The sequence below is a fragment of the Kogia breviceps genome, chromosome 6 (genome assembly GCF_026419965.1).
Source record: "Kogia breviceps isolate mKogBre1 chromosome 6, mKogBre1 haplotype 1, whole genome shotgun sequence".
In the NCBI taxonomy this organism is placed as follows: domain Eukaryota; kingdom Metazoa; phylum Chordata; class Mammalia; order Artiodactyla; family Physeteridae; genus Kogia; species Kogia breviceps.
In genome coordinates this window covers 57,045,758-57,072,081 of record NC_081315.1, presented here as the reverse complement: position 1 = coordinate 57,072,081, position 26,324 = coordinate 57,045,758, and the positions used below count along the sequence as shown (strand labels likewise).

The window sequence follows — 26,324 nt, the reverse complement described above, 5'->3', positions numbered from 1 at the left end:
AGAATCTGCCTGCCAATGCAGGGGACAGGGTTTCGATCCCTGGTCCAGAAGATCCCACATGCCGCGGAGCAACTAAGCCCGTGTGCCGCAACTACGGCGCCTCCGTGCTGCAACTACTGAAGCCCACACGCTTAGAGCCCATGCTCTGCAACAAGAGAAGCCACCACAATCAAAAGCTGGTGCACCACAACGCAGAGTAGCCCCCACTCACCACAACTAGAGAAACCTCCGCGCAGCAACCAAGACCCAACACAGCCAAAAATAATAAATAAAATACACAACACACACACACACACAGAGAAAGCAACTAAAAATCTGATATCTTAAATAATTTCTAATAAAGTAGCTGTATGTTTTAACATGCAAAGATCTCTAAGACATATCAATCAATGAAAAAGATAAGCGTAGAACACTATAAACAGTGTATCATTTGTGAAAAAGAGAGATAAATATGCTCATACAAATATATAATTATATACTGCATGATTATTCCAGACCTTTATGGTCTGGAAAGATTTATACCAAACTAAGAATAGTGGTTATTTCAGGAAAGAGAATTGAAATTGGAGATGGCAGTCAAAGAAGACTTAAACTCTACTAGTAATGTTTGCCATTTTGTGTAATAAAATAAAAAGCTAATTAGTAAACTAATATGTATAACCTCATGCAGGTGATTATGTTTCAGGATTCTTGTTTTCAGTAATTGCCATGTGAGATTCACAATTCCACTTATTAAGAAAAATATGAAAAGAACAAAAAATTCCATTAATAATTGATAATTGGGCATAATCAGAATTATAACCTTATAATCCGAATTTAATGTTTATTTGTTTTGCTTACTAATAGTGTCATTTATTTTTATTCAGTAATACACAAAGGAAACCAAAATAGAAGCAATGGGAATAGGAATGACTAGGAAAGAAAAAGCTGAGATGAGGAATGTGAAACTAAAAAACCCCTGAGAAGTAAAAGGGGAAAAAAAGATGGCATAAAACTAGGATGGTGAGCCACATTTAAAGGACACTGACATAATGTAGTTTGCAATATTTTCTCACAATTCCTAATAGAAATCCATATTTTTTTAGTATTCAGTAACTATTTAACTGACATGCAAAAATGAAAGTCAAGAATGTCAATTTAAAAAAACTGAATTCAACCATTTAATCATTTACTCAACAAATATTTATCAAGCACCTAATACCAACTTATTTGATATAACTTTGCCTTCATGAAGCTTAAAACATAGTTATAACTTTTTTGGAGAGAACTTCCCCAAGCATGACTATAGGACTAAAATAATTCATGCTAATCAACAGTCAATTCATTTATATTGTTTTAATGGAATAAATAAAATTACTGTTTTCAAATACAAAAAAGAGCTAGAAATTTGGTTTAACTCAAACTCTACTACTGAGAAGATTTTCCAAAAAGAAAAAAAAGCAAAAGCCAGACTTATCTTCAGATGACCTAAATTATTACAATCTAAAAAAAAAAAAGTAGGAACATTACAGTCAAACAGTCTCTCTGCAGATAAATCCATAAACCTAACACAATCTATTTCCATTACAATTAACAATAAGTCAGCTGACATAATATACTGCATTATACTGCATTTATTCTCCATGATTTCTCTCAGAAATGAACTTTGTTTCCCAAAAGCACACCCTTTTAAGCAAGGAATCATAATGAACTTCTCTACCAAATAACAAATGCTAGCATCTCAAAGTCTAACACTACCAAAGTTCTCAAATTAAAGGTGACTAACTTTTTATACAAAGAATGTTTATGGCATTTCTGCCTGAGGTATAAAAATGTAAGCATGTCTTTGTTATGATACCTACAACACAAAAATCAGACAGAACAGTATAAATAATAAGAGATAAATGTATAAAAAGAGAAACAAATTTATATAAGAAATTCTTACATTCTCTCCTAAAAGATAATTCAGAAATGATTACAATTACTTCTCAAACCATAAAGCATCAGGAATTACTTTGTCTTTTAGGTAGCCAAAAGGTCAACACTTCATGAACTCCATAAAACTGATGATAATTAAGGACTTCTAAAATGTAGCATTTCTTTAAAAAAATATATCATTTAGGACAGTAGTAACCAAAATGTGTTCCTCAGAACACTAGACCTACAAGGTTTCCTGGAGGAAAGAAAGTATATAATCAATTAGATTTGGCAAACACAACTTACTTTATATCTCCATCTTGAAAATATTTAAAAACATAACACAGTGCCTGTTTAATAAACCTTGTATAAGTATCAGGTTTTTTGTTTTGTTTTTGACCATCACTCAGTAACACACTTCTTTAGTAACAAAACCCTTTCAAGTACATCTACTCACTTTCTTTGGGACATGCTTTGGTATGCAAATTTTAAATGAGACAAATAATCTATATATAATAAACCTTCAAAAGAGCCATGTAGGGAATTCCTGGCACAGTGGCACAGTGGTTAAGTGGTTAAGAATCCACCTGCCAATGCAGGGGACACGGGTTCGAGCCCTGGTCCAGGAAGATCCCACATGCCACGGAGCAACTAAGCCTGTGAGCCACAACTACTGAGCCCGCGTGCCTAGAGCCTGTGCTCTGCGACAAGAGAAGCCACCGCAACGAGAAGCCCGCACAGCACAATGAAGAGTAGCCCCCGCTCATTGCAGCTAGAGAAAGCCCACACGCAGCAACGAAGACCCAACGCAGCCAAAAATAAATAAATAAATAAATTTATCAAAAAAAAAAAAAAAAAAAAAGCCATGTAGTTTTCAATAGACACTACTTAAAAAGAATATAAGAGACATCTTTGGTTGGGTATAGAAGTGATCAAAACACAAATTATTATTAAGGCTTTCTCTGATATTGTTATTATAAGAAAGAAAACACATACCAGTTACTACACTGACTTGGTTATTAATGTAGAATATGAAACAGGAATCCAGATACAGGAGTTTCAGGCTACACATTTATAGTAACGTGGTATCTAATGTGCTTGACTAAACCAAAACTATGTCTAAATTTAAGTGCACATTCCTTAATAACAATTTTTATTAAAAGAAACTACAGCTGTGTCCATATTGTTAGCTCTCTGCTTTTTAAGCCAGCTGACCAAAAGTTTGATTGCATATCTTTTCTGGACTTTTGCAACTTTCATGCCTTGGGACACATATGAGAAGAGAATGTGTCTCCACGATTTATCACCGAATGTAGTTAACACTTTTCTTGGAATTTGCAAGAAACTCTCTTTTAAAAAAAGATATTAATTGGAAGGTAGATGGAAAATTAAGCACGTCTGAGCACTCAAAAGAATGAGTAGGATTTTTACTATAATCAGTGTTTATTTGGACCTAGCAAAGTATGCCAAGGCTAAGGAGGCTTCAATCATCAGAAATCAATGCCTTTCTCTACTAAAGTAAAAAAGAGAAATCAAATTTAAAAGTATTTGACTCTAAAACAGAAAAGGTTTAATGTGAATGAAATTCTAGACTTAAAAGTATTCCAAACTTTATAGAATTATTGACTATCATATGATACAAACACAAATATTTACTATTTTGTTTCTAAAGACCATCTTAATACCAGTCCAAAGTTACTCTTAACTAAGTATGAAAAGCTAGGTACTATGCAAGCAATAACACAACTCACACATTTAGAAGGCACTTTAGTTAAGAAAAAGCAGGAAAGCAGTCAAAGCACGGCAAACCTGAAAAATCCTTTAAGCAAAAAGTCTGATGTAATGAATTTCAATCATTCCAGAACTTTGATTCCTACAGTCTTTAAAAAGTATTGTTTCAGCACCTAGTAATTGGTAAGCTGCTATGATTACAGATCTGTGATTTCTTTCATAACACCATAATTAATTCATTTAACTAATATTTATTTAGTATTACTATGGAAAAACAAAGATTAAAATATCTATGGGGACTTCTCTGGTGGCACAGTGGTTAAGAATTCGCCCACCAGTGCAGGGGACACGAGTTCGAGCCCTGGTCCAGGAAGATCCCACATGCCGCGAAGCAACTAAGTCCGTGCGCCACAACTACTGAGCCCGCGTGCCACAGCTATTGAAGCCCATGGGCCTAGAGCCCATGCTCCTCAACAAGAGCCACCGCAATGAGAAGCCCGCGCACCACAATGAAGAGTAGCCCCTGCTCACCACAACTAGAGAAAGCCCGCACGCAGCGACAGACCCAACGCAGCCAAAAATTAATTAATTAAAAATAAAAATAAAAAATATATGAACACTGCCCAAAATACGCTTGAGTCCAGAAGAGGTGGCACAGATTTAAAGGGCAGAAAATGGTAAAGAGCCTAAGAAATGCACAATCTACTTAAATTGTGAAGATTGCTCAGAGGGGAAAGAGATTCTACGTAGTTTGGTGGGGGAAAGAAGTAAGGGGTGCAAATCAGGGAAGGGGTCGATGATGAATTTAAAGGAGAAGTAGAATTTAGATAATGAAAAGAGGCTTTCCACTGGAAAGAGATGAGAATAGCAAAAAAGATGGAAAACCACAATAAAATGATTGAATTTTGCAGGAATGGACAAACCTACAAAATACTAGCTGATAATGCAGAAGTTAGATATTCTAAGCTCTGGCAACTGGAATATCCAGGTCACTTCAAATCACCGATTAAAAGATCTAATATTGTACCAACACACTCTACTGATGCTCTATAAATACTTCTAAATTAGTGACCCATGACCCCTTATTCCTGATGGAATGAGATGGTGAAATAAATTTTATTCATACTGTAACTCAGAATAAACTATTAATTCTCATCAGAAGACATATTAGTTCTCCAATTTTGAGTATACACGTTCAAAGTTAGGCAAGAACAAGGACCCCCCCCCAACTTTCCTTTCAGTTTATATGTACAAGATACACATCTGATACTCAAGTTTCACTTTGAAATCATGATATAAAAGCTATGTTGTTCCATTCACTATGGCAAGATCAACGTGTTCTAGTCTCAGCTCTGCAATATTGCGCAAGTTGCTTTAGTGCTCTGTGCCTCAGTTTCCTAACTTGTAAAATAAGGGGGTTCCACCTGGTTGATCTGCAAAGGGCCTTTCAGCTTTAAAATCCTATACCCAGTTAACTGTACATCACCTTTTCTATAGAAGTCATTGTGCCAGGACTAACTATAACAAAAAGAGTATTCTTTCCCTAAACACATGTAATAAAAATTAGCCTTTATTAAGCACATACTAAGTCTTAGGCTCTTTCTGTTCCTTATTTCACTTAATCTTCATTACACCCATCAGAGTAGGCATTTTCCTTATTTTACTCATAAGGTTTTAGCCATCTCTTGCCTGTTCAATTAGGGGTGGAAGGCAAGGATTCAAATCAAGGTCTAACTCCAAAGCAAGCTCTAATAAACCACACTATAAAACTTGGTGCCTCAAAGAAAAATATCAGACAGATAAAATACACAAACAAAAGCTGAAGGGGTGGGCTGTGACTATGGTAACCTGGAGAGAGCATGGTCTTCTAAGAGTGCAACTCAGCTGCCTTGAAGCCACGGTGGGAATGGACAAGAGAAGCCAAATATCAGTTTGTGTGTGTGCGTATGTGAAATCTCCTGATTTTCAAATGAAGGAAGATAGATTCACCAGCTTTCAGCTTCTGCTTTAAACAGTTCTAACTCAGATTTTGTGAGGTTAGTTTTAATAATTATAGAAATTTCCAAAATTCCCAGGTAAGTATTAAAATATGGGAGAGCAGCAATAAAGCCTAGGCTTTGATGTAAGGCAAACTTTGGTTGAATCCCTGCTCCATTACTAGCAGTGTGACCTAAGTCAAGTTACTTCACCTCTCTAAGCCTCATCTCTTCATTTGTAAAGTGAAGATACTATCACCTATCTTTCAGGGTGGTTAGGGATCTAAGGAGAATGTGAACTATAAAGAGCACAGTACCCAGCACAAGGTAAGAGCTTGACAAATGAAAGCTATTATTTACCCTTCAGGATCCCAGTAACACAGAACATGGGATCTATGTTCATAGACAACCTAGTAATGTCTACGAATACTACCCAAAGTTTACCTTTAAAATGTCATACTTTGCACTTCCCTGGTGGCGCAGTGGTTAAGAATACGCCTGCCAGTGCAAGGGACACGGGTTCGAGCCCTGGTCCGGGAATATCCCACATGCCGCAGAGCAGCTAAGCCCTTGCACCACAACTACTGAGCCTGCGCCCTAGAGCCCATGCGCCACAACTACTGAGGCCATGTCCCACAACTACTGAAGCCCGCGCACCTAGAGCCCGTGCTCTGCAAAGAGAAGCCAGCGCAATGAAAAGCCCGTGCACCGCAACGAAGAGTAGCCCCGGCTCGCTGCAGCTAGAGAAAGCCCGCGCACAGCAACGAAGACCCAACGCAGCCCCCCCGCAAAAAAGTCATAGTTTGTCACTTTCTTGTAGATCTAAAATTACTCTCAAATTAAAAGCTTAGTTTAAAAAAAAGGTCATATACACTCATTTCTAATAGACACTTAACCAAACTTCGAAGAAAGTTTATCCTAAACCTAAAATCGAACCAACTTATCAAATACTGTTTGTAGTAGCTAACAACTTTTTTAAAGTGACGCTGCAAATCCTGTTACCACGAGTTCAGACTTCTGAATGGGGTGAATGGAAGGGAAATGTGTTTCCAAAGCAGTTTGAGCGCGAAAGATCCCTACAACGTCCGAGGGAGTTTTTCCCAAATATTTGGGTAAGACTGAAAAACGGGGTCCGAACTAATAATACCTGGCAGAACGACTTGTCTCCAACTGAAGGGACTAGGGCAGGCACCTTTGTGCCCAAACTATCGTATTATTCTTAGCCAACTGCTCTGGTCAACAGCTGGGTTTTAAACCTTCTTGCAGCCTTCCCCAAAGCCCCATTCCAGACCGCGAGGGAGGGAGCTGGACTTTCCTCATCGCCAGTGTAGACAGTGGCGAAACGGGAGGGACAGGCCCGCGGCCCCGAGGGGTGTGGGAGACAGGTCGGGCCAGCCCTGCCCCGGATCGATGACTTCCCGGGAGGTACCACCCGCGGACCACCACCAAGCGGCCTGCGGAGCTGTTGTCAGCAGGGCCGAGTCGCCGCGCTGGGGGTTTCGCTGGGGGCGTGAGGAAACAACTCGGGGGTTTCAGGAGAGGAAGGAAGGCACGGGGGCAAAGGGGGAGGAGGCATGTGGACTCCCGGCCCACGGTGACGCGCTGGAGGTGACCTCCGGGCCCCTGAGTCCTCCGTCCCAGTTCCTGCCCGGACCCTTCCCAAGTCCCGGACCCGCCACTCCTCTCACCGTCTCGGCTTCTGTGTGCTGGGGTCCGGCACTCTGACCCCCCATAACCCCGCGGAGGAAATTCATCTTGCCGCTCAGCAACCGGCTCCACCGGCCCCGTCGGGAAAGAAAAGATAACTTCCCCTGTCCTCCGCAGGGCCTGGCCCCCAAGCCCGCACTCAGCGCTCTCCGGCCGCCGCCACCACCGCCTCTTAGTCGGCTGCAGCTCCAGCCCCCTGAGCCCGGAAACAGCCTCCACCGCCTGTCTAAATGCGCATGCGCGGGGACGTGGCATTACGTGGCTGCTCGAAGGGCGAAGGCAAGGGGGAAAACAGGCGAGAGGAGGCCGGTATCCTGGGTCCACCCAAGCCCCGCCCACTGCGCAGGCCCCGCCTCCCTCCGCGAGGACACGCCTCCTACCCCAGCCCTGCGCTGGTCTCTCGGGCTGGTCCCAACCACCCACGTGGTCCGAGCCCTGCCCTGCCAGCTGGAGAGGATCCGGATAGTGTACGCATTTTGGCTTGCAGGGTGTTTAATTGTCGCCGAGCGGACTTAACTGCAAGCTGTCAAATCTGGGGTCGTATTTTGTTGAGTCGAAAGTGAAATTATCCTTCGGCCGACGTGACAGGTAAGGGTTCCCGGCCCCTGGGAGGGTTCTTTTGGTTTCTCGGTGTATCAGTACCGGCGTTGTGGCCTTCTCGTTCCCGCAAATTGCATTTCTTTACAGGGCTTTGTTTGGTGGTAAAAAGGGTGCTAGAGCCCCCTCATTCCACTGCCACGGGAGGGCGCATTTCTCAGCTCTTGCTCTTCCAACCTGCTAAAAGGCATTCCTGGATCTAAATACCAGGTACACCGGTATTTTCCTGTGTGATGTGGGGAGGAAACCACTCGAACCCTGCATTTAACTTACTAGAGAAAATACATTGATCTGCCGTGTCAGTTCGGCAGCTAGTAGCATGACGTTTTGTTATTAAGTCTAAACCCGTACATTTTCAGTGTGGTTTTTTTTTTTAGCATGAAAAATGGCATTTTTCAAATCGGTATGCCTTGTTTCTTTCGAAATGAGAGTGCCAGGTACACATGCTTATGGAGTAGTCTTGTAAATAAATATCTTGAACCTAAAAAGTGCAGGGTCTAGTTAGCTAATTGATTAATACACATCTCCACTTGGATGCCCCACAGGTCTCAGATTCCCCGGCCTCCCTTAAAGAAAACAAAATCAATGTGCTTTTTCTGTGTGCCCTGACTCTCTCTTTGGTACCACTAGCCAAATAATTGCCTAAGCTAGAAGGAGGAAGCTGGGAGGAATCTGAAACTCTGGATTGCACCCCCATGTGTTCAGTGGTCAATCCTGTCATGTCTATTTATAGAATATTGCTCAAATAGGTCTCTGCTCTCCATGCTCTCTGCTTCTGACATAGTTTATGTTGTCATTTTTCACCAAGATTACGGCAATAGCTTCCTAACTAGTTTGTCTGCATTCGCGCCCTGGCTTCCTTCCAGTCATCTGCAGTCCACCCATGGGTGAGCCTAACAATAACAAAACATCTGTCCGTGTATTGATCTTCTTCTGAAAGTCCTCCAGTTGTTGCCCATTCTCTCCATAATAAAATCCAAACTCCTTAGCTTGGTGTACAGGCCTATTATGTTCTGGCTCTTGCCTGTCTTTCTAGCTCCTGTCTCCCTCACATACTCTGGGTATATGCCTGGATATGCCCTTCTCCTCCCCCCACTTCATCAAGGAAACTCCTGGTAGTTCCTTAAGACTTTTTTTTAAAATTTATTTTTATTTATTTTTGGCTGTGTTGGGTCTTTGTTGCTGCTCACGGGCTTCCTCTAGATGCGGTGAGCAGGGGCTACTCTTCGTTGCGGCGTGCGGGCTTCTCATTGCAGTGGCTTCTCTTGTTGCAGAGCATGGGCTCTAGGCTTGTGGGCTTCAGTAGTTGTGGCGCGTGGGCTCAGTAGATGTGGCTCACGGGCTCTAGAGCACAGGCTCAGTAGTTGTGGCTCATGGGCTTAGTTGCTTCACAGCATGTGGGATCTTCCAGGACCAGGGCTCAACCCCGTGTCCCCTGCATTGGCAGGCGGATTCTTAACCACTGCGCCACCAGGGAAGCCCCATAGTTCCTTAAGACTTAACTCTGGCATCTTCTGAAAACTCTCCCTGAAATCCAGATACGTATGTATGTGCTAGCACTTTGCAGTTGTTGATATGTGGGAAGCTCTCAAAAAATGCCTGTTGAGCCGGACTGTTAAGGGCACGACTATGTTATTCATTTTTATGTCTCTGTGGCTTAGCATTGTCCCATAAAAGGTGATATTGATGGATACATGAACAAAACATTAAAGGATATATGAATATAATGCTGAGGAAGAAGGTCCTTTTTTCATCTGTAAGGTGGGATTGCAGATAACACATATTGCAAAGGCTCTGGTGCATGTTCCTTTCCTAGTGCCAAGGTTTTAAGCCTGGGTGACTTGGAGAACAGTGGGGATCATACTGCCCAAAATACCGTACACTAAGCATTGTCCTCTGCTTTAAAACTGGACACTTGACATTTTGCTTCAGACATTTTCCATGGGGGCATTTCATTGCAGCCTAAAAAAAGTAACCAATAAATGCTCAGCATTTTTATTACCAGGTAATGCGTGCAAAGAACTTCACTCAGTCCCTAAGCCTTACCCCTCCCTGAGCGTCTCCTCACCTCCTCCCTGTGCCCCACTCTACCCCACTGTCAGAGATAAAGCTCTGAGGTCACGTGGGGCTCATGGATGTCTATCACATGTATTATTTGGTAATAAAAAGCAGCGCCTTGACATCTTAGCAGAATTATTTTAAGACACCACCCTTTTCAAAATGCCCTGCTTTGTTTTAAATTTTGGTGAATGTAGTAAGTCACTAACAGCGTACTATGAGTTTTCCCTTCATTTGACCTGTTTTCTTCCCTAACAGCCTCCACTGACCAGGAAGGACTATGGGCAGGAGGAATGGACAGTTGGGGACTGAGGAAATGAGGGTGGAGCCCCCAGATTTCCCCTTGACCTCACAGTCTTGCCTCTCTCCTGGTGTCTGGGAAGGGGTAGAGCTGCTTGATGCTTCCAGGAAAAAGAGGAGACAGAGAGAGTACAGTGCCTAATTTTTACCCCAGTCGGGCATCTGAAAGGGGAGCAGCCATGAAATGGACTGAAAAGAGAAAGGAGATTACATACAAATCCAGTTCCACTGATTTTATAGAGAAAAGTCAGAGACCATGTCTCGTTCCTATTTGTACCCTTTAATGATCTAGCATAATTCCTTTTACATGGAGATGCTCAAGCCCCATTTCTTAAATAAAGGAAGATAAAACATGAAAAAATTGTGACTGCCTGACTTACACCCTTATACTTCTCACTTTCTTAAGTCTAAATATTCAGTATAAGAATGTCATGAATCATTAAAATATGTATAATCCAAAATTTTAACTTGGGTAAATTAAAATGATTTTTCTGACAACAGAGAAACTAACAAAATTCATTGGTTTGAAATCCACTTTTAGAATTGCTTCCTTACAATCCCCTAGTTCAGTCGCTATCCTCAGTGGCCCACTTTCCCCATCATTTCTTACTTTCTAGTGGCAAACTCAACAATAACAATGAAATATCATTGCACAAGAATGTGTTTTGATTGAGGGTGGTGGTGATAGGATGGGGTGTTGTACATACCTACTTAGGAGGATGAGTGGAGGTGATAATCTGTGTTTGAAATATATCACATACAGGTTTTTAAAGACTAGTTACTGGAAAATCAGGGTTCAAAATATTGTCGATAACATTATGTATTAATATTATTCATTAATCAAACAACACACAGCAAAATAAATTGATAATGATGAAACAGCAATTGAAATTCATAACCATTCAGTAGTAACAGTATCAAACACATTTGTGCTCTGTCTTTGCTAGACTATCTATTCAAAGGACTTTACATAAAATGATTTACTTAATCCTCACAACAGCCTTATGGGTCGTGTTATTAGCCCCATTTTTCAGATGGCGAAGCAAGCACAGAGAGTAACTTGCCTGATGTCATACCACTAGGAAGTGGCACAGCTGGGACATAAATTGGCAATCTTAACTCCAAAGCCCGTGCTCTTATATACTATGCTATCTGACCTCTCTAGACTCAAGGCAATGATCATGCACTAAGTAGAAAGGTGGTCTACAAGTCCCTGTGTAATCTGGCCCCTCTGTTGTCTCTCTGACCTTACCTCTGCTTTGTTCCTTCTAGTCCAGCAGCACTGGCTTGCTTGTGTTTCTGAAATTGATTTCCCCTCATGGCCTTTGTGCTCATTTTTTCCTGTGTTTTGGTTGTTTGCTACTCTACCCACATAGAGAAATGCCTCACACCCTTCACCTTATTTAAATCTGCTCAAAGGCTACTTGGGTCTCTCCCGACTGTTTTACGTTGCAACCTCCCCATACTCCTTCCTCCTCTGCGCTGCTTATTTTCCTCTGTAGCACTTATCAGTCTGATACCTTATTCTCTTAAGATGCCATCAAGTTCACCTCAGAGAAAGAAAGAAAGAAAAAAACCCAAAACACTGCTGTCTCTAAGATGCCATCTACCAAAAGACACATCCCAATTTTAGGTTTCATAAAATGTGAAGAAATGTTCATCATAGCATTAATGGAATCCTGTTTATTGTATATTTCCCCACCGTCACCTGAATGTAAACCCTTAAGGGTAGGGATTTTAGCCCTTTTGTAAATTGCTATATCTTCAGTGCTTAAGCACAGTATCTGACGCATAGACAGCACTTGGTAGCTCTTTAATGGATGAATGAACTCCCCAAATGCGGAAATTCCCACTTTCAGCTTGTATGCACGGAAGCAGAAATTCTGCAGTGTTGCTGCATTGCATGGCAGCCAGACTTCCTCAGTAGAGTCTGAAACAGGGTCCTCAGAAAATTGTATTAACTAATTTTAGTTTATGAATATTTTGTTGGCTTTCAGTAACCAACTTAGTAATTAACACTTAGTCATATGTAAAGACAAACGTCTGGGGAAGGACTTAAATTTTTAGGATCAGATAGCAGCCCATTGGGAGAATCATCTCAACCTCCCAGTGGCAAGCTCACTTTTGTTTGAAATTCGTTACACTAATGCAGTTATTGTCATCATCGTAGACTCCTTCTTCTTCTTCTTTAAAACAGGTAATACATTCATATGGTTAAAATATAAAGTACAAAAGGGTATTTAGCAAAAAGTCTCCCTACTATTCCTTGGCCACCCAGGCAATTAATACAGACAATTATTGTTTATCCTTCCAGATATACATATATGTATATGGACTCTCTCGCTTTTAATAACACAAATAAATGTATAGTACTCAATTCAAACTTTATTGGCTCATGTTACTGAAAAGTCTGATACTTCAGATATGACTTGATCTGGGGCATCAAGATAATCTCTCCAGGATCTGGGCTTTCATTATATCTGGACTCTGCTCTTTATATTGGTTGCTTTCTCAGGCTCTGTACAAGGGCAAGTTGGCTGCCAGTTCCTGCAGTCCTATAACCTCCCAGGACCAAGTTCATCAAGGAAGACTCCTCACCTCTCTCCTTAGAATCTCAGCAAAAGTCGTCTTATGACTCACTGGATCTTATTGGGGCATGTGCATTTGTGTCGGGCCAATTCCTATAGCCCTGAATGTGAGGTGCTCTGATTGGCCTTGATTCGCACGCCCACCTCTAAAACAAGCAGTGGGAATCGTCCCCTCAATTCAAAGCATATGGCATAAGAACAGGGGAACAGGGACTTTCTTCAAAGGAGAGTTAGACTACTGTTCCAGGAGAAAGTTTATCAGGATAGGAAAAATAGGATAGATGCTCACTATATCCCCTGATGGACTTGACTGCTTGCCAGGTTTTTTTGAAAAATATTTTCCCTGCAGTGCCACTAGCATTTGCTCGCATCAGTACTGTTGCTCTGTGAAAGGTTCAAGAGATCATGTTGCATTATTTAATAAAAGTAATTTTACATTGCTTTGTATTCATATCTGCAAGCAAAGCCATATCTACACCCTCTTTTAAGAACTTTTTTTTTTTTTTTTTTTTTTTTGCGGTATGCGGGCCTCTCACTGCTGTGGCCTCTCCCATTGCGGAGCACAGGCTCCGGACGCACAGGCCTAGCGGCCATGGCTCACGGGCCCAGCCGCTCCGCGGCATGTGGGATCTTCCCGGACCAGGGTACGAACCCGTGTCTCCTGCATCGGCAGGCGGATTCTCAACCACTGCGCCACCAGGGAAGCCCTACACCCTCTTTTAAAAAAGTACAGTCCAGGTATGTTTCCATTCTTTGGAATATACAATAAAGAGAATTGCTTACTTATGAAACACCTTAACTAGGAAATCCCATTCTCAGTTCCAATGGACTTTTTGTTTGTTTGTTTGTTTGTTTGCGGTACGCGGGCCTCTCACTGTTGTGGCCTCTCCCGTTGTGGAGCACAGGATCCAGACAAGCAGGCTCAGCGGCCATGGCTCACGGGCCCAGCCGCTCTGCGGCATGTGGGATCTTCCTGGACCGGGGCACGAACCCGTGTCCCCTGCATCTGCAAGCGGACTCTCAACCACTGCGCCACCAGGGAAGCCCCCAACGGACTTTTTATAAGACTGTTTATTAAAGGACAAATATATCAGCTCCAGGCCCAGACACTCTTACCTCCTGTAGAGAATTTGACTGTCACCTCTCCACACCCACTGTGTTCCCCCAACCTCTATAACTAGCTGAACAGGCGGCTCCTGAATAGCCAGGATGTGGTTGAAGATTTTACTGCCCCATTGCACAGCTAGACTAAGTCCTTTGAAGTTCACATTACTAGGTGATGCCAAGATTGCCTGGAAGCTTAAGATGACTTAGTATGGAGTCATTGCCACATTCATCAGCAGTTCATGACCCAGAGCAAGTTGCAGCTGACTATCTCATTTGCCTGAGTCTGTGGCCCAGGCGAGTACAAGAGCAGGGGACTCTGTAGGCTCTCTCTTGAGATCAGAGTACAGTCGGTCAGTGTAGATTGGGCCTCCAGGCCAGCAGGATGGTAACTGACCTGGAACAGAACTTTTCAAAGTCAGCCCACATGTTAAAGATCCCCTCTCTCCCCAGTTCCAGTTCTTTAATGATGTTGCCTATGAGCAACCAATGGCCTGTGATGGCAAACACACTGTATGAATAATTGTGGAAGGCTCAATAACTCACAGATATTAGGTGGAGGGTCCAGAACTGGCATGCATTTTGAGGGAAGAAATGATGTGGACATCATTGTCTGCCCGCAGCTCAGGTGTCCATGGCAGAGGAATGGAAGATGAGAAGATTATGAGCACAGAGAGGCAGAGGAGAGAAGTCCACTCTTTAGCTTGACTTTTGCATAATGCTGCCTTGCCCAAGATCTCAAACACCATACTAGTCGTGGGTAGTGTAAAGAACTAGAAGAGCTACAGCTTAGGCTTCCCACTACCCTCTCCCTCCCTCCAATACCCGCATACACACATGGCCTTTTCAGGGCAGGGCCACAGTTTGTGAGACCCAAAGTGACCCACAACCAAGTCCTTATACTGCTCCCTCTCTCCCAGGTATGTGCAGAGTGAGTCCTAAATAGCTCAGAATCCAGGGTCTCAATAGGTCATTGCCACAGCCAGTCTCCTTCCTATGAGGGCACTGCTATCTAGGTCTGGTTCAGGTTTCTGGGTCAGAGCAAAATGACTATACTGGTATTTGGGTACCTATTTCATGGTATAATAAATATCAAGATCTATGGTTTTTTTTAAAGCTCAGAATTCATAACCATTTAAAACAAATCAATGAAACTACAAATTTCACACCTTTCATTTTAATAGAATTAGTGATTCTAAGTTCTGCTGTGTCCTTCAACTTCAGGAGAGTTGCATATCTGATGGGTTGGTTGGACCTGAGTACAGTGCCTTCCTGTACCTCTCAGTCTTCTGCCTGGAGCTTTTGGAATCTTGGCCTGTAGCTAGCTACTCGGGTCTGGCCAGAGACTTAGGCTCCCTGTTTTTGATTTTTTCCTTGCCATTTTAGGAAGGATGGTCCTTCTCGGGGACTAACTCCTGCCTTCCCCGGTGGAATGAACCACTTTGTTCAAAGAGCTTTTCTCCCAAAATTCATACTCAGCCCCTCCCTCTTTTTGAGGGGTGGGATGGGGTAGGAGATGGAGTTGCAGGAGCTGATTGGTAATGAGAGGGGGATAGAAAGGCTTCTGTGAAGGAGAGAAGAGGCAAAGAAGAGGAAGGGGAGAGAGTGGTGAAAGAGATCCAAGAAACTGAATGGAACTGCTGACTAATATCTGCAACTAGAGTATTACACCCACAAAAATACAGGGTTTTTTTATTTTTTTCTTCAGACTGAAAAATTGCTCGGTATAGCAGAATACCGAAAACAGATGTGCTTGGTTTCCTGAACTACTGATTCAGCAAACATCTGAGTCTCTGTCCTCTCTGCCAGGCCCTGCTATAAGTTCTCTCCCACTATAGGTTCATTCTGGAGTGCTAAAATTCTTATTCCCATTTCATAGAGAGCAAAGCCTGGGCTTCATCATGGTATAGGTCAAAATGGCATGTTTTGTTTGCAAACCTAAACAGAACTGGGTTTCCGTTCTAGTCCTGCCACTTTTTTTTTTTTTTTTCTCTTGTTTGCGGTACGTGGGCCTCTCACTGCTGTGGCCTCTCCCGTTGCGGAGCACAGGCCCCGGACACACAGGCTCAGCAGCCATGGCTCACAGGCCCAGCCGCTCCGCGGCATGTGGGGTCTTCCCGGACCAGGGTACAAACCCGTGTCCCTTCCATCGGCAGGCGGACTCTCAACCACTGCGCCATCAGGGAAGCCCTCTGCCACTTTTGAATGGTGTAGTCTTGGGCAAATTAAACTTAACTTTGCTATATCTGTTTTGATTACCTTCTGCCTTGCAACAGAAAACCAAAGAATGCCTTAAAACAAATTGGGATCTAAGCTGGAATCTTTCTGCTAAGCAAATACTTGGCTTGAAGCTTTCATCTCTTTTGTTACAAGCTGGTTGTAGTTGCATCTTTATCTGGAAAGAAAGAAGGGCAAAGGTCAAGGTCAAAAGTTATCTATCAACAAGTTAACTGTTCTTCCCCACTCTTTTTACTCTTGTAACTTTTATTCTGAACTAATTTTAGAATTGAAGAAAGGTTGCAAAAATTGTACAAAGAATTCCCAAATATTTTTCACCCAAATCAAACGTTTAACATTTTTACCCCAATTACTTTATCATTTTTTTCTCTCTAAATATATACATTTTTCCACTGAATCATCTGGAAAAGAATTTATAGGCATGATATCCCTTTACTTCAGTGTCTAATTCCTAACAACAAAAACATTTTCTTAAATAACACAGGCCTTATTCAGATTTTGCCAGGAGTCCCAATTATTTTCTTTTCTGGCCCAGTATCCAAACCAGGATTACACACTGCATTTTGATGTTGTCTCTATAGTCATCTTCAGTCTGGAACGGTTCCTCTTTCTTTGTCTTTTACGATTTCACTATTTGGAATAGTACAGGAGAGATCATTTATTTTGTGGAATGCCCCTCAATTGGGGTTTGTCTGATCTTCCGGATTAAGTTCAGATGATGCATCTTTGGCATCTTTGCTAGGAATATCGCAGAAGTGCTGCCCTTCTCACAGTGCATCGTCTCAGGAGGTACATAACATTTGTTTGTCCCACTATTAGCGATATTAATTTTGATCATCTGTTTAAGGTGTTGTCTGCCAAACTTCTCTACTGTACATTTAACTATTTTTTCCTTTTGATGTTAATAAGTATAATTGGGGGGATATGCTTTAATATTGATAAATATTCTGTTTCTCATCAAACTTTCACCCTTCAGTTTTAGCATCCATTGATAATTCTTACCTGAATCAATAGTAGTTGCTAGTCTGCTGTTCGTATAAAAACCTTTCCAGGAAGCTTCATCTTTCAACTTCTACCTATTTTGTTAAGAACTTTGCCCAGCCTTAGTTTCAAGAGAGCCTGGGAAATGCATTATTGTGTTATTCTGCTTTGGTATAAGCATATTGCTACCCCCAGTAAAATTGGGGTTCTCTTAAGTAAAGAGGGGAGAATAAAAACTTAGTACACTTGCCAACCCAATAGCATCATTCTAAGGATTAAATTAAATGGTCTTTATAAGAACATCTACCAAGGAGCCTGTAACATGGTTGATATTTTAAAATATCCCTCCCCAACCTGTGGGAACAGGGTTTTGTTTATTTGTTTTGTTCTGTTGATCACTTGTGGTCACATAGCTAGTAAATAGCAGAACAGGTCTCCAAACCCTAGTCTGGTCCCTACACCATAGTTTCCTTTTGCTGGTTTTAGAAATTCTGTATTCTCTTAAATCTTTCAGCTGTATGACTAAAGCTACCTCTACAGTATATTCATATATAAAACTCTATATTAATCTGTACAACTGTTGTAGAATGGTCCTGTTTACTAGATGAAGATAACATTATGTATATATTAAATAAATAAAACCTGACTTAAATTTCTTTATATTTGGGTGTGTTCCTCTCCATGTAGTCCAAGGCAGTTGTTCTCTTTTGGGGTAATGGCTATTAATTCCTCCAGGAATCATAATCTGGAAAGACTTCAAGGGGAAAATGGTTAGAGAATAAGGGTGTCTGCTCAGCATTATACATAAATATTTTTATTGATTCTTTTATTGATTTTTATTGATTCTTTGCAGTTTTTAAAATATTTAAGAGAAGGAGAGAATTGTAAAACTCCTTTATCTCCTGCCAACAATAAGAATTGGAATTTTAAAATTCCCTTGTCACAGAATCAGTATGAAAGAACATAAAATTTTAATACCAGTTGGCAGCAGAAAATGTCACTTCATTTAACTCAGAATTTTACACTGAACATCATGGAGGATAATAATATCAGTACATGACAGAAATAAAAAATGATGATAGAAAAGTGATAAATCAGGATACAAAATTGTATATACTGAATGATAATAGCTAAGTTTAAAATATATGGGGAATTCCCTGGCGGTCTGATGGTTAGGACTCCACACTTCCACTGCAGGGAGCCAGGGTTCCATCCCTGGTTGGGGAACTAAGCTACCGCAAGTTGATCCTGTAAGCTGCGTGGGGTGGCCAGAAAAAAAAAAAAAAAAAAAAGATTAAATAAATAAATAAAATTGGGTGAGTATTTAAAATATATACATAGGAAGAAGCCTGGAAAGAAATGTAGTAAGATGTGAATTCAGAGTGGTTATATTTCAGTGGAAGGATATAGGTCATGTTTTCTTTCAACTGTTCCATAATTTTTACTGGATAAATTTTTCTTTAAATAAACATGCCCTTTTTTTCCCTCTAAATAATCACAAATAACAACAAGCTTAGAAAAGATATTAGGTAGAAACAGTTTTGGGAGAGAAACATCTGGAGCCCCTGACAAAACTATTAGTTTGCTTTTGAGGAGAAACCCAAGGAGCCCCATGTTGCAGCTGATGCCTGAACTTGAATTTCATTTCATCCATCTTGGTACCATCTATTTTCCTCCCTCCTTTCCCTTCTTTCTTTCCTTCTTTTCTCTTTTACTGTAAGGTAGGTGAAGAGATTAATTTTAAGAAAGAGATAGAGTTTCATATAGTAGAAAGAACATTACCGTTTAAAGCCAGATAGATATGAATCCTGGCATTATCATTTATTCATTCCACAAACATTATCTGAGCAATTACTATGCAATGTACTGTTGTAGGCTTTGGAGATTCAGCAATGATTGAAAACAGATAAAAATGTCTGTTTTCGTGAAACTTATATTCCAATGGGGGTAGACAGTGTGATTTAAAAGGTCCTGGAAGGACCCTTGGGTCAAAAAATACCTTCCTGGGTTTCCCTGGTGGTGCAGTGGTTGAGAGTCTGCCTGCCAATGCAGGGGACACGGGTTTGTGCCCCGGTCCGGGAAGATCCCACATGCCGCAGAGCGGCTAGGCCCATGAGCCATGGCCACTGGGCCTGCGCTTCCGGAGCCTGTGCTCCGCAATGGGAGAGGCTGCAACAGTGAAAGGCCCGTGTACCGCAAAAAAAAAAAAAAAAAAAAACCTTCCTAACAGATGTTTACAATGCATAAAAGTATGCCATGAAGGACTTAGCCTTTTGTGTCAACAAACATCTTCTTTTAAAATGCAAATATTAATGAAAAGAGTACATCCTCATCATGCTTAACTGTCCTTCATATATTAGTGTGAATTAATTGTCATATACCTCAGGAGCTAAATGAGAGCCATGCTTTGCTCGAATGAACATTTTAATTGCAAGAGGCCCATTAGGTACTATTCGGGAAGGGTACTCTTGAGTGGGTTTCCGAGTAAGCACTATGAGGGTCCTGTAGCACGAGGTAATTTAGGAAGGGCAAAGCAGATGAAGAAAGAACAGTGGTAGGAAATAAATTTCACCCTTAACATGTATGAGTTTGTCTTGGGGATCCAGAAGTCTTCCCAGGTTTAGGTACCTCCCCTGCCTCCTTTCCTTCATAGCCAAGTATTTCTTTTTAAAGAGTACCTTAGGACCAGGACATTCCTGAGATACATATCTGTGACCTTTCTAAATCCCTCACATTATCAAATACTCGTAGGATGTATCATCTCTTTCACAAAATGATTAAGATATGAATGAATGAATGAATGAATGAGTACATTTTTTAAAAAGTAGTAAAGATCAGTAACAGCCCCATTGAGATGCAAATGCAAGTCCTCTGCTCATTCAGTAGCTTGCCTCTTGCTTACACTTTTAAATGACAGTTCACTGTCAGAGACCTCTGGGTCTCTGAAAATAACAAAATTTAAAACATGTAGATACCAAGGTTTATACTTAAATCTCTATCTCTACATCCTCCATCCTCCCTCTGGTTCACTCTTCACCTCAACCATAATGGTGTTTCTATTCCTGTTATTCTGAAATTGCGTCACGTAAGGTTGTGAAGAAGTTGTGTGAGAGTCTGGGGTCCATCCTGAGTCTTCAGAAGAACTCAGGTCTAAGAAGGGTCTCTTGTAAGGATATAGGGGAATCTTCAAGGAAATCTTTAGGAAGTACAGCCTGGCCTCATGAGAACCGGAGAGTCGACATGCAGGTTGTGTGTGTGTGTGTGTGTGTGTGTGTGTGTGTGTGTGTGTGTGTGTGTGTGTGTGTCTAGATGTCAGGCTTCATAATCTCATCTGTGCTCTTTTCAGTGAGTCTATTCCATTCTCCTGCTTTCTGTGCTGACTCACGGCCTCTCTGCTTCCAGGCTTGCAAGTGGCTTTGGCCACTGCCTGGACCCCAGCCCGTTCTTAATGTAACCTCACAGCTCAGCTCCCAGGATGACTCTGGGAATCTGACTGGCTCAGCTTGGGTCAGGTGTCCATCCTGGTCCAGTTAGAAGGTGTGCTTAATAAATGTTCCCTCATTATTACTGCTGATGTTCTCCTTTATCTTGGCTTACAGAGTGTAAGGGAGGTGAGAGGACAGGAGATTTGGTGCATCCTGTTGCAAAGACCCTTTGGACTGTTCATTTTTACTTGAGTTTAGTGGTAGTTGGTATTATTTCCTAACAACAACAATTACTGCCAACAATTTCTTGTGCTGCACACTTTTCATATATTGTCTTCATTAACTGTCTCAACCTCCTTACTTTCATCCCCTTTATGCAAAAGGAAATGGTTGAAAGAGCCAGGTTAAGTAACTTGCAAAGGTCACAAAGCTCAATTACTGGGATTTGAGCTGAGATTTTTGTGACTGCAGAGCCTGTGCCCTCTCCTGATTTTCCACATCTATCCCTGGGCATGTCATTGGCTGCTCCTGACCACTGCCGTAGCTTAACCCCAGTACTTCCCTCAGGTAAGCTCCCCCACTTTGGAGAAGTAGATAATTTATTAGAAGGAGAACTCTAACCAATGGGTTACAGAGCTCCACCCAGTAACAGTGTTTCCCAGTTGTTTCCAGTCTGAGACAAAGCTGTGATCTTGCCAGAACATATGTAGACAAGAAGAGGTTGCTCTCTTGGTTTCTCATATTGAGTCATCCACCAACCCAAGGAGTGGTCCAAACACACACTACACTTAGGCTTTTATATCAGTTATAAGTTATCATTAATGTTCAATAATAGCTTAGTGCTTACTACCTGGTATGTGGTGGTATGTTCAATAAGCTTTTTTTTTCCCTGTTAAACTGAACTAGCCAACTTTAGCTTATATCCTCTCATAAAATTGAAGCCAAGGGTCATCAGAGCTGGTTTGTTATTATCCAAGGGTCTTACTCCATTTGAGGCACTGTAACAGAATACCATAGACTGGGTGGCTTATAAACAACAGAAATTTATTTTCTACCAGTTCTGGTGGCTGGAGGCCCAAGATCGAGGTCCTGGCAGATTCCATGTCTGGTGAGGATCCACTTCCTGGTTCACAGACCTTTGTCTTTTTGTTGTGTCCTCACAAGACAGAAGGGACAAGGGAGGTTTCTTGGGCCTCATTTATGAGGGCACTAATCTCATTTGGAGCCCTCATGACCTAATCACCTCCCAAAGGCCCCACCTACAGTGCCATCACATTGGTTGCTAGGATTTCAACATAGAATTTGTAGGGGGAAACAAATAATCAGACTTTAGCACCAAGTTGAAGTTGAAGCAATTGAAAGGGATCATGATTAATGGGTTAGCAATGTTTTGAATAGATGATTCTGTAAAAAAAAAAATGACACTTTTCAAGTAAAAATGAGCCACAGACTTTCAAACTTTATACTTGAAGGAGAGGGATTAACTGGACCATAATATCATCGTGTCCCCAGGATGTATGCGCCTCCTCAGGTCTCTCACAAATTACTCCTGCCACCAACATGTTGGCCTCTAGGAGGCACTGTCTCCCCTCCAAGGCTGTGGACCCGTCACTGGCTGTGAATCGAATCTACAGCTGAGCCTAACTAAAGCTGTGTTTTATCTGCTAGGAGATAACCACAGGGAAATAAACACCAAGAGTGAGAGTGATGCCAATCTTTATAATCTGTTTTATCAGGAGAGTGTATTGATCCCGTCTTCCTGGCTCTTGGACTATTGATTAAGATTGGGCCCCCTTTAATCCCAACATTGAGGAATCACTTACCAGGCTTGGTGCTAGGGGTTGGGCAGAACAAAATGCAAGGTCCCTTCTCACAGTCAAGTCTAGTAGGGGAGAGACATGGCAAAGGAGAGGCCCTGACAGCCTTGCTTAGATCCACCCTCACAGTGCCTGGTTTTCTGCTTTGGCACTGAAGATACTTCCCTTCAGACAACACCCATCCCCAGCAGGGTAGCCATTGCAGCACGCAGCACAGTCCTAACTCATTTTGTCAATTCAGGTACTTGATAATAGAGGGTCTGTTGCATATGCATTTGAATTTACTATGAAATAAATATCTATTTTATGTATAAATTGGCCAAAAAACAGGTATTGATAGTAATAGCTAAGAAAACCAATTAACTAATTCATTCAATTGGGATTATGTTTACATCTTTATTCTCAAGATTCAACATTTAATATTGAATAATAGGTTCTACTCTCATTAAATCCAGTTCTGCTCTGAATAAACGTCATGAAATTTGAACAAGTTTATTTTAATTTTATAAAATTTATATTTGACAAGTCTAAGGCCAATCAACATTTTTCTAAATTGATTTGTTAAACCCTAGGATTCTAATAAACCTAACCAATAATGATCCTTTATAGAAGAAATGTGAATGGCATCCTCGTTCATCAATTTGATGATTGTTTGAAATGTTACAGATATTATCTCAGGTCCATTCCTTCACCCTGACCTGGTTGTGAATGTGCAGGACTGAAGGGCCACACGTCATGCACATATCTGTCTTTTATTATGCTCTTCTCCCATCGAACACATTTCCACATATATACTTGGTTATCTGTGCTTTTACATTTCCCTTTTGCTGTAAAGGTTGTTAGCTCTCAGTTCCCACTGCTGTGCATGATAGTCCTTTGCACTCTGATTTGCTCCTTGTGATCTAATGTGGACTTTTACTAGTGGCCAGCTTTTATGGAGTATGTACTGTGTTCCAAACATTGTTCTAAGGACTTTGCGGGTATTAGCTAACAGAATCCTTGTAACTGCCCTCAGGTGGTCAGTAGGGTACCTACCATTATTATGCCCATTCTGTGATTATTTGGCCAAAGTCACACAGCCAGCAAGAGGCACAGCTTGGGATTCAAACCCAATCGAGCTACAGAGTCTACAACACTATGCAAAAATATACAATACTGCCTCAATATTCAGGTGTATTAGAATAGCTGAAGTTCAAGGGTAAGTAGGATCTTAGAATTTCCAAAGGACTCACCTGTGAATTATATCTTGATACATATATAACCTCTCTGAGACTGTTTCCTCAACTATAAAATAGAAATAATAATAGAACTGACCTGATAGGACTGCTTGAGGATTAAATGTGTGTGTTTATGTATATATGTGTGTGTATATTTATGTATGTATGCATGTGAAGAACCTTAAACAGGACCTGGCATATAGCAAGTACTTATTATGCTAAGCGCTATTCCTGTGCTCAATAAATGATAGCTGCTCTCACAGTCATCTGTGAGTTTCAAGGACAGTAAGACTTTCTGACATACAATGGTCTAGGTACTGAGAAGCCCTCACGCTCATTCCTCCTTCATAGCCCTCTTCCACAGCTCCTTTACCCTCTACCGACTCTTTTTTTTAACCTTTTTTAAAAAACTGAAGTATAGTTAATTTGCAATGTTGTGTTAGTTTCAGGTATACAGCAAAATGATTCAGTTATCACACATACACACACATATACGTATGTATCCTTTTTTCAGATTCTTTTCCATTATAGGTTATTACAAGATATTGAATATAGTAGGTCCTTGTTCACCCTCTGCCAGCTCTTAAGGACCCTGCCGGTGCTAAGGTGGGAGCTCTCATAAGTGGCTGAAGAAGAACATTTCCAGGGTCCCAGGAACTTGCCACTCCTTAGCCTAGGCACCTGCTCCATCCTTTATTCCCTGGCCGGCCTGCCCCACTTCCGCTCTTTCTCAGGGGACCCCTCTCCCCAGGCCCAGTGTGGGTGGGAAGTGCTCTCTGGCTGTCCTGCTCAGCACAAGGCTTTTGTTTTCTAAATAAGCTTTATAGCTAATCACTGCAGGGGAACGGCCTGGAAGCTAGCTGTAGGAAAATCCATAAGAAAGTAGGAAGGTGACTTAATTTGGCTCTAGTCCATAATCTTGACTTCTGTTGAAATGGTAAACTAGCATCCCCTTCAGGCTCTGCCTCTGTGCTTTTACTTTAGAGAATAAAACAGATTTACCTTAGGCTTTGGCCTCTTGTTTTCTTTGGGTGGGCCTTTACCTCCTGCTGCCCAGGCAGGTGTAGGTGTTCTGTTTCTGCTCAGGTGGGCCATTTGCATCTTTGAGGAGCTGCAGGTGGGGACCTCAGGCAGTTAAAAATGTACCTTCCCCTCCCTGGGGATTATCCCCTCTGGGCATTTTCTCCTTAAATTGGGCAATGAGTTTAGGTGATCTCTGGGCAGGGCAAGAGGTAAAAAATAAACAAATAAAAAAACAAAATTTCATAGAAAAATTACAGAGGGCATTTTGTCTAAGATATATTTATATATAATTATATATACAAATATATAATATATTTTATAAATATATAAGAATATATATTATATATTTATATATAATATATAAATATATTTATCAAGAGAAGCATTTACTCTGAATAGACAAGAGGCGTTGCCATAAAATGAAATTATATTTAGGTTAAAATTATCTTGTAATCCAACTTGTAATCCAACATAAGAAAATGAAATGACCTTGAAAACATGTTATGAGTCAAATGAATAGTGAATGAGGGGAGGGAATTATGAACGAAAGGTTAAGTTATTAGGCCAGCCACCAAAGATATTAGTTAAAGGCACCCCTTGCCTTCTTCTGTCTTCCTCCTGCCCCCTCCTTTGTTCTTGCTGGAGCCTGTGTGATATTTTTAAGAAAACCACATGTGGTTTCTCTCTTGGCTAACATACCTCAGTACTTCCCCATTGCCTTCAGGATAAAATTCAAAATGTTTGATTTATATAAGTCCCTCAGGCTTCAAATTTGCCTTGCCCCAACTTCCTAAACTCCAACTTCACTAAACAGCTTCAGTTCCTAACTGTTCTTACCTCCAGAAGTTTGCCCCGGCTTACCCTCCACCTAGACCACTTCCCATCCACAGAGTTGGCTCCTACTCATCCTTCAGTTTCAGTTCCCCACCCCCCAGAATCTGGTGCTCGCATCTTCCTCTCCTATAGATTTTATCACACTATGTTATACTTCCCTGCTGGCTAATCCGTATGTCCAGTTCAGTAGACCTCAGTCTACAGAAGGCCCTGTTTTGTCTGTTTCACAGGCCTCCATCCAGGTTAGTGTTTGGCTCTTGCAGACACTTAGTAAATAGTTGTTGAATGAAAGGATGGCCAGGGGAGGAAGCTGCATAACTGGTAAGTGCTGTGGATAGGAGGACCGACAGGTGTAGTCTGTGGGCTGGGAGCTGGGGGCTGCTCTCTCTCGTACTGTGTCGGGTCTCTGAGTGCCTGGTCCTCACAACTGGACCGTAAATTGCTTGAAACCCTAGAAAACTGGCTTCTGCTAAATGAACCTTGCACCGACCTTAAGTTGGTTCATTTGTTAATGTGTAGGAAGATATGTTAACAGGAGGAAGAGACTCCTCCTCAGCACTTTTTGTGCCCACAGGAAGTTACAAGGAAGCCAGATTACAATCAGAAGGTTACTTGTGGGAGCCTCTTTCCTTCCTTCCTTCTGTGAACAGCATTGACTTATTAAGTGCCTACTCTGTTGGAACAAAAGCATGTGGGTGATTTTAAGGACTGCCCTTCAGCTGAGCAAGTTAGGAGACTGTTCTTCCTGCTATGCAGGCATTACTGTGCCAGTATAGTGGCCCTAGCCCTGGATGCTGCAGGAATCACCCCTTGGGGTGGGCCCTGGGTGCCT

The 26,324-nt window shown here is 41.6% G+C and overlaps 2 protein-coding genes across 4 annotated transcripts in view; one reads left to right on the top strand and one right to left on the bottom strand.

Moving 5' to 3' along the window:
• USO1 (USO1 vesicle transport factor) overlaps positions 1–7,591 on the bottom strand; it is a 94,940-nt gene extending 87,349 nt beyond the window's left edge. The window contains exon 1 of one of the 2 annotated variants that reach the window (XM_059066863.2): positions 7,292–7,591. In XM_059066863.2, coding sequence (XP_058922846.1) covers positions 7,292–7,357 — 66 coding nt within the window. In that variant the 5' untranslated portion in view covers positions 7,358–7,591. The remainder of the gene's footprint in view (positions 1–7,291) is intronic. The other variant, XM_059066864.2, reaches the window with a different exon arrangement.
• Positions 7,561–26,324, top strand: part of G3BP2 (G3BP stress granule assembly factor 2) — a 78,900-nt gene continuing 60,136 nt past the window's right edge. Inside the window, exon 1 of one of the 2 annotated variants that reach the window (XM_059066871.2) lies at positions 7,561–7,898. The gene's annotated coding sequence lies outside the window, so the exon portion shown is untranslated. The remainder of the gene's footprint in view (positions 7,899–26,324) is intronic. The other variant, XM_067035849.1, reaches the window with a different exon arrangement.